The 9038-nt window shown below is 45.7% G+C and overlaps 1 protein-coding gene across 15 annotated transcripts in view; it reads right to left on the bottom strand.

Annotated features, from left to right (window-relative positions):
• Positions 1 to 380: 380 nt before the first annotated feature.
• The window catches only part of CALD1 (caldesmon 1), a 306807-nt gene continuing 298149 nt past the window's right edge, over positions 381 to 9038 (bottom strand). For 10 of the 15 annotated variants that reach the window (XM_053251783.1, XM_053251784.1, XM_053251774.1 and 7 more), the window contains 3 exons: positions 7547 to 7627; positions 4054 to 4087; positions 381 to 3833 (listed from right to left, as the gene is read on the bottom strand). In XM_053251783.1, coding sequence (XP_053107758.1) covers positions 3802 to 3833; positions 4054 to 4087; positions 7547 to 7627 — 147 coding nt within the window. In that variant the 3' untranslated portion in view covers positions 381 to 3801. Of the gene's footprint in view, positions 3834 to 4053; positions 4088 to 7546; positions 7628 to 7894; positions 8123 to 9038 lie in introns of those variants that run through there. The other 5 variants (XM_053251786.1, XM_053251779.1, XM_053251785.1 and 2 more) reach the window with 3 other exon arrangements.

Here is a 9038-nt window from a genome sequence, read left to right as displayed (position 1 = left end):
AGTGAGACAGTTTGGTGGCAAGACCTGCACCCACTGCCGCTGTGGGGAACTTGCAGGAGGGGAAAGGGAAGTCTCTCCCACCCGAAAGGCCCAGGAGGCCAGCAGGGGAGGTGCCAGTGGTTCTCTCTGCTTGCACAGTGCAGAGATGCTCTCTGCCTCCACGGCCAAACAATTTTTGGTAAGGATGGGCCAATTCTCTTCTCATCTCCTGCCTACTGGTTCAGGCATGTCTCCTTGACTCTCGCCGTCCCAGCGTTGAGCTCTGTGCTACCTAGAGGCTGCTGCCCACGGCTGATACATAGCGATAACACTATGATATACCATAGTGACATATGTCAGGTAGACGGGGGTGTGGGGAGAAACACCAAACAACCCATCTGCCTGGTAGACATATTCCATTTATTGTGATTGCAGATTCAGCATACTGGTTTATTGCAGATATGTGGATGTAAAGGCTTCAAAAAGTGTATTAAAAAAAACAAACCAACCCAAACAACAAAAACAGGCAGCTCCAAAGTTACTCTTTGCCCGATTTCACGCCATTCTAAACGCCCAAGAGAGTTTCATTGTGTAAACAAGAGGGTTCAGGAAAGCAGAGGCGGAGTCCTTTGGATAGTGCTATACCACCTGCCCTTTAAAATAAAATACAAAAAAAAGATTGGACAGATAGATACAGCGAAATCATGATGCCGTAACAAAAGAATCCTCCTTCTCCAGCCATAACTGCATTGTAGGGTGGGCTATACAATCTGAAAACGGAGCTGCCTGTCTTAATCCGTCTACGCCCTTTGCAGTGACAATGCTAATGGGTAAATTCAAACCAACCTAACTTCTTTTTGTTACCCTTGTGGTTGCTATGTACAAATGGAAGAATATGGCTGTAAACAAGAACTTGGGGTGAAGGGGGTTAGGAAGAGGGTGTGAGGCACCCCGCTCTTCTCTCCCCTGTGTGGACGTAGCTGTGCTCATGGAAGGCGAGTGGCACAAGACCCAGGAGTGACCTCTTTCCTCCATCTCCCAAGTGTAGCTGTCACGTAAACCCACATGTGTTCCACAGCACAGCTAACTCTATGCTGGGACCTGGGGATGACCGAATGTGGAAGGTGTGCATAGGTCTCCCCTTCAGCATATTGGCCTTTGCGCTGCAATCGATGTACAACCGAGGGCCAAGGGGAAGGGAGGAAAAGGTGTGCCATGGAGTCCACTGCTCACCCCCTTTCTGTGCACAGAGCTGCACCTAAGGCTAGAGAGTTTGTGCCCATAGAGTGTTTTTCTTTTTGGATTTAAAAGGGAGGTTCTGTCCAATGCATATAGACTTAATAAAAGGGCAAACTTGGCATACAGCAATCTAGAAAGAAGTGCCACCAACAGAGTGCATGCTTGTCTTCTGTGTGTTAATTGTGGTAGTTTTTATATAAATTAGCTACATAGTTTTATACAAGTGACCTATGTTTGACGCTTAATACCCCTTTTCCCCCCTCCCTCTTTAAAACTATAATTTTAATTACCCATTAACAGGCATCTGATTTTTTTTAAAAAAAATTCTAATACTTCTCTTGCCATATGTCTAATGGCAATTATGAAATCTTAATATAAAAAGTGTGAGTTTTTTTTTAAAAAAGTTGTGATATTGGCTAGTTATGTAAGTTTATAACTAAATATAGTACTCTAGCAGGTATTAAAAGCCTTCTATCATTAGTAGTGCCTTACAGCTAAATTTTGTAAAGCCATATGTATATATCCTAAAATTGCAACTAACAACAACAAAAAACCAGGGAGAGAGAGAGAGACAAATATCAGTACCGCTGTCAATCGCAGTCATCCAAATTCAGGTTATTAACTTAAACTAAATACAGGGGGGAAAGACTTAAAAGTATAAAACCTGTTTCACGTTATTGATGTGGATTTGACATGGGCAAAGTATATTAAAAAAAAAATTGTCAGCTGGAGATATTTCTTCCATACCTCAGTCTAAAGTGCCAAAAGAAAGCATAACAGGGCCTATTCCACCTTGGAGCGTCTCTCATTCAAGTCTCATTGAAGCGAACGGTGTTTAACAACATTTGTATGGCGCTTTCACGTGTTCAAAGCACTTCTCATGTGTTGTCGTCTTATCCTTGCAACAACCTTGTAAGACAGAGGTTCTGAAACTTGGGCACCCAGCTGTAGGGGTGTGCATGGACCATTTTTTGTAGTTTGGTCAGTGAACTGGTTCAGTCAAACTGACCAGCTGGCCCTTTCCCTTCAACAGAACCAGCTCTAACCACTTCAGCAGTTCAAAGGGCTATGCTTGTAAACGGGAATCCAGTGAGGATTCGCCTTTTACGAGCAAACAGGAATCCTTGAAAAGGCTTCTAAAGTGGGGTGGTTGGGTGGGCAGCAAGCGGGCACCTTCTGAAAGTAGTGCATGCATGGAGACCAGGTCACTTCTGGACCTGTGCCACTGCCAAGACGCCCCGGCCACCCTTTAGAAGGCTTTTCAAGGATTCCCTTTACAAAGCATAGCCCATAGAACCATGGCAAACTGGTACGCTACAGACTGGGCTCGGTTCAGTTCGATCACGAACCAAATCGTCTTCCTGAAGGCCAGTCCAGTTTGCAGTTGAGCCGCTTGAACGAGCCCAGTTTGGGGTGGACCAGTTTGGTGCGAACTGTTCGTGCACACCACTGCACAACTGATGTTGGACTACAACTCCCATCATCCCCAGCCACAATGGCCACTGGGAATGATAGGAGTTGTAGTCCAACGTCCATTGGGGACCCAAGTAAGGTAAGTAGTATTATCCCCATTTTGCAGATGGTGGGGCTGAGGCTGTGATGATGGGTGGGTTGCTTGAGACCAACTGATGGCAGAGACATGATTCAAACCAGCAGAGTCCTTATCCTCAGTTCATGCTCTAGTCTTTTCTACCCCAACTCTTAGCAGCGATGGATTCACCGGAGGCTATTTGTGGAGGATTTATGGTGCCCTGTTCCCTTCCTTCTCCACCATGGCATGCCTTTCATGGAGTGGAGGAGCTGGCTTGTCCAACCCTCCTGCTCAGTGCAGGAAACGTGGCACCATCCACATTTATGCCTGAACATGCAAGTGTTTGATTCACACAGATTCTTCCCCCATTTTTTATTTTTAAGTTTGGGGGCGAGGTGCCATGTGGAACAGGTAGCTGCAAGACAGGGCATCAGTGTGAAGTGCCTCCTTTGAGCATAAGGTTGGAGGGAGGGATGCACACCAATCCTTCCCCATGGCAAATGCAGCGTTGCCACGTATCATCTATGAATCAGGCTGTGCTCCTGTCTGCTATAATGGGCTAGTACAGGATGATCTCATGGGGGTTGTGCCATAATCATCTACATTTGGACTCCTCCCTTAAAAAGCACTTATTGGATGTTTTCGTGACTGCTTGTGTGCACTCCTGATCGACTTGCAATGGGACATGCTTGAGAGGTGCATGCAGCAGATAGTGCTCCTCTTCTGTGGGTTGAACTTGGCTTGGTCGGACATACAGTTTGCTAGAACTCGTCAGTAGAAGTGTCTATTTCACAGCATGGGTTTCTTTTAGCAATAAGGCTCTCCTTGTGCAAAGGCACTACTATTTGCGGTTGAATGTTTCAAGACTGGTTATTAAATACAGTGCTAATATACATGGTTTTAACTGGGATAATGCAAAAACAAAAACAAAAAAAACCTCCAACCAAAAAAAGGCCTTTGTTTACCAAAACATAAATATATATAAAAAGAAAGGACAAATTTAGCACTTCCGTTTTTGAAACCAAGTTGGTCCAGCATTGTGCGTGGCTTCCTTAAGGCTCCTTGTCAAATTGTCTCAAACCTGCTGAAAGAAAGAGAATTCAAGGGGCAGCTTGTAATGGCAATGACATTGATTGATTGATTGATGATTGATTGATTTAAAATAGCTATATCACACCCCTCCAGCACACTGCTGCTCAGGGCCGCTTACAGTAAACAAATAAAAGCATAACACCCTCAATAAAAGACAACAAAACATGACAAATCATCATAAAATGGAATAAAAGAACAGTTGTTTTACTTACCATTGGTCTCTGACTTTTTCCCTGCTGCTGTTACCTGTATGGTGAAAAGAGTTGCATAAGCTGAAGGGCCAGATGTATCCAACTATCTTCAATACATCTACAGGACTGCTCATCTGTGGTCTCCCAGCTGGTTTTGGACTACAACTCCCATAATCCCCAGTCACAGGGGCCAGGAATTATGGGAGTTGTAGGCCAACAACTGCAGGAGGGCCAAAGTTCAACAGGTCAAGTTCACATTTTGAAGAACAGTCTCCAAGAGACATCATCTAGAATCTGCCTAAGAGGTAGAACCACTGCAAAGCAGTGCCTCCCACCCCCAATCCCCTCAGACGTTCCAGAAGGATACGATAGTCAATAGTATCTTATGGTCATTGTGGTTGACATCCAGACTAACCCTCCATAGATATGCCAAGTCCTTCCTTTGCAGGAGGGGAGATGAGTAATTTATTGCCAACCACCACCACCCTGCCACCTCTCTGCAGCCACTTGTGCCTCCTGAAACTGTCCCTGAGAGTTGGGGGGGGGCCCTCTGGGAGGTAGTTTTGGGAGGCATCGTTGACTGCAGAGGGAAGATAGAAAGTCAGCAGGGGAGGGGGCACTTCCCAGTGTACTTCACAGAGTGCCACATGTATGACGATTTGCTCCATGGGCAGAAGTCATGGGTGCGTGCTCGGTGCAAGGAGCTCCTGGACCTCAGGGAACAAATCCGTTCCCTTGAGACCAAGGTGGCAGATCTAGAGAAGCTCAGAGAGACAGAGGCATGTGAATGAGACCTTCAGGGACGTGGTAGTGGCATCCTACTCCAGGGCTGATAGCTCCTCTGCAGTCAGGGAGAATGAAGGTCTCGGGCAAGGAGGGCATTGGTCTGAGGAAGAGGGAAATGCTCCTTTAGAAGAGACCTCTTCCGTGGAAGACGACACACAGGGGATACTTCTCTGGGAGGTGGGGGCCTCCTTGTAGTGGGTGATTCGGTCATTAGAGGTATAGAGAGATGGGTTTATGACCCGTGTGTTGGCCGCATGGTGACTTGCCTGCCTGGTGCGAAGGTTGCAGACATCACACAGCGTCTAGATAGGCTGTTAGGCAGTGCTGGGGAGAAGACAGCTGTCGTGGTGCACGTTGGCACCAATGATGTGAAAAAATGTAGTTGGGAGGTCCTGGAAGCCAAATTTAGGCTGATAGGCAGTGTATTGAAGTCCAGGATCCCCAAGGTAGCATTCTCAGAAATGCTACCTGTTTCATATACAGGTAGTGAGACAGGCAGAGCTGAGGGGTTTCAACATGTGGATGAGACGGTGCGGGGAGGAGGGGTTTAGACTTGTTAGGTACTGGGATATATTTTGGGGCAAGCAAGGCGTGTACAAACAGGACGGGCTGCACTTGAACCAAGATGGAACCAGACTGCTGGCGCTTAAAATCAAAAAGGTTGCAGAGCAGCTTTTAAAATGATGCCTGGGGAATAGTCGACAGGAGCTGGGCAGTATCTGGTTTGGCAAATGCCATCCTTTAAAGTGCGAGGGTGCAACGCATTCAGATGAAAAGAAACACTACAAAAGTTGAACAGTGGATGTACCGAGTAACTTGGTAGAGAAGCTTGTGTGCCCTGCTTTGCAGAGATCTTTATTCGAATCAGTAAATAATAAACTTATTCTTGTTTTTTATTCTATACCTTGTTTTGTTTCATTTATATCCTGAATATATACGCCTATCCTGCGTTCAGGAGGCTATGTAGCCAAAGCTGTTGAGTACCGAGACCAGGGTAACAAGAATTTATATGGCAGCCGTGAGGGGAACTAAAAACTGAATGAGTTCCTAGAACCTGGAGACTAAAGAACAATATAAAAACAAATCACCTCCCTGGAATTGAGAGGGGCATCAGGGAGGGACCCTGACAGTAGCAATTGCCAGAAATCGCACCCCCCCAATCCCTTGTACGATGGGAAACCTGTTGCTGTAGCGCTCTGCCCCGGGGGGCTACAGACTTGGATGCAACCCCAACGCTATTCAGAAGCAGTGGTTGGACAAGCAGTGCTACTACCATTTTCCTCATTGTGTCAGGGCTGCTTATAGGTCCACAGCATCCATGCCGGGGAGCATTACAGGGACAGTAGGCTGCACACCATGTCAGCCATTATTTTACTTTAAAAGAAAAAAAAAAGTGCACAAACCCAGAGAAGAAAGGTAATATGAAAAGACAGCCAGCATTTTGTTCTGAAAGTATGATAAAGGCTCACTGACCCATGTTCTAATATGAAACTGAAACATAAGCAAACAGGAAAACAGAACATGGAATTAATCTATAGAATTCTCTGCCACGGGATGAGGTGATGGCCACCAGCTTAGATGGCTTTAAATGGGGCTTGGAAAAATTCATGGAGGGTGGGTCTATCAGTGGCTACTAGTCTGAGGGCTATAGGCCACCTCCAGCCTCAGAGGCAAGATGCCTCTCAATACCAGTTGCAGGGGAGCAACAGCAGGAGAGAGGGCATGCCCTCAGCTCTTGCCTGTGGTCTTTTCAGAGGTATCTGGTGGGTCACTGTGCGAAATGGGATGCTGGACTGGATGGGCCTTGGGACTGATCCAGCAGGGCTATTGTGTTCTTATGGAATAAGGAAAATTAGAGAGCAAGCTTGCCTAGAGATTAAAAAAAAATTACTCCTCCAAAGGCAGGTACTAAGAAAGAAAGAAAGAAATGTTTGTACGTAATTGTTGGTTGCTGCATAACAAAGATACAAGGAGCTAAGTTATAATGAGCCAATATAGGAGGCTGTCCTGGCCCTGCTATGAGATTCTTTTATGCAGAGATTTTAGGGCTTGTATCTGGGGTCTTGTGCATGCAGAATGCGCATGCCGAATTCATTCATTCATTCTCCAGTCACTGACGGCCCATCTGCAGCTGCCGACTGGAGTCCTGGATACAAGAATAAAACCACTCCTTTCTTGTAGTCTTGATTCAACTTTGGCTGGAAAATGGCGGCCTTCCTTCCTGGAACTCCTGACCTGGGACCCAAAGGCTGTCTGAAGGGCTACCAAAAAGGCAGTAGCCCCGTGGAGGTGCAAAAGACCGGAGCTGAACTGCACAGTCCAAGCAAGCAGATGGGTGGGTGTGATTTTTGCTGTGCTCTCCTCCCTCCAGATGGAGTTTTTAACTCCTGGAATCTGGCCTTGAGGGCTGCGGCAACCCCATGAGCTCCAGATGATGATTAAGGTGATTAAACACCGTGTATTTACCTGAATAGAAGGCGACTCTGAATGCAAGACAATGTCTTAAAAGATAAGAGGTTAAATACAGATTATGACTGTATTTACCCCAAAGAAAGAGGACTCTTCAAGATGACCCCCCCTATATTTAACAGGAAAGAACGGGGGTGGGGGGACGACACACACCTTGTATTGGATTTGGGTAATTACAGCATTTCATCTTTAAGAAAACAATCCTGTGAATACACCACCAAATAGACACAGTTTCTTATTGTTACCTACAAATTGTTACCTTTGTTGGAGAAGTGACCTTGTCAACTGACTGCTTCTCCCAGAGGTTGCGTTTGCCGGATACGTCTCCAGGTCTTAAGTCCTATTTCAAATAGAAAAACGGGTCAAGAAGTCTGAAAAGGAAGCAGTTCTCCATCATTTATGTACAACAGGGCTTCTCAAACTTGGGTTCCTGGATGTTGTTGGACCACAACTCCTACCATCCCCAGCCACAATGGCCAAAGCAGTCCAACAATATCTGGGGACCCAAGTCTGAGAAGCTGTGACGGACATGAAGACTACATTTGTATACTCTGAGATGACCCTTTCATCACTTCCAAACAATTCTATTAAAGCCCACATGACTTACATGATTGAAGATGTGATTCAGACAGGGACTGTAAGATCAAGGTTTTTGCAGCTTAGCAAGGTAGTCTGGAAGTCAGTTTATCTGACCAGCTTAACAGAAAACAGCCAATCCAAGAGGAGAAGAGAACAGCGGGTACCGTTACAGGATTCCAGACAAGGAGATGAGAGTGAGAGAGAGAGAGAGAGAGAGAGAGAGAGAGAGAGAGAGAGAGAGCGAGCGAGCAATAGACTGCGAAGGGAAGAATGCATAGAGGGAAAGGACAGGTTAGTCTTGATTCATTCTGCAGTCAAGACACATTTGTTCACCCAGCCTTTTAATTAGATAATTATTAATTGTGTTTTTTAATAGTTTTAATATTTTAAATTTTAATTGTTGCAATGCTTTAGTCTTTTATCAGTTGTTTTTACTGTTTTTGTTGTAAACTACCCAGAGATTTGCATTTTGGGTGGGGCACAAATGTGTTAAATAAATAAATAAATTCTGTACAACTCTAATATGCGAAATCCATGCACTTGTTTAAAATGTCCTTTCATGGAGGCGGGCAAGAACATAGGAATTGCCCTGCTGAACCAGGATTATCTAAGCTTGCAGTCTGTCTCCAGCCGTGGCCAGCTAGCTGTTTTCAGGAAGCCTGCAGGGCCTAAATGGTGATGGCCACCATACAGGAACATAGGAAGCTGCCTTATTCCACGTCAGAGCATTGGCCCATTTAGCTCAGTATTGTCTACACTGACTGGCAACAGCTCTCAAGGTTTCAGGCAGGAGTCTTTCCCAGCCCTTCCTGGAGATGCTGCCAGGGGTTGAACCTGCATGCAAAGCAGATGCTCCTCCCCTGAGCTACATCTTTTATTGCGTGACCCCCAGCATCTGGAGAGATTCTACATGGAGGTCTTCACATTTCTAACATGAATGTGCCTGTCCCCTGAGCTCTAGCTGCACACACTGCTGCCTCCATTTTGTGTTGGTTCCTTGCTGGTTTCTCCCCTATGCAGTACTGGGCATGGTGTCAGAAATTAGCGAGCAACTTTTGTAAAAGTTCCCTTTGACTGGGTAATCTCTAAAAGGTTCCCATCAGTGTTTGAATCTGCAGTTCTGTAATCCTGCCATGCAAGCTCAAGAAACTGAAACTGGGTGCAGAATACAG

This window comes from Hemicordylus capensis, chromosome 5, assembly GCF_027244095.1.
Source record: "Hemicordylus capensis ecotype Gifberg chromosome 5, rHemCap1.1.pri, whole genome shotgun sequence".
NCBI classification, from domain to species: domain Eukaryota; kingdom Metazoa; phylum Chordata; class Lepidosauria; order Squamata; family Cordylidae; genus Hemicordylus; species Hemicordylus capensis.
The sequence above is the reverse complement of the archived record's forward strand: the minus strand, read 5'-3'. Positions and strand labels throughout refer to the sequence as shown.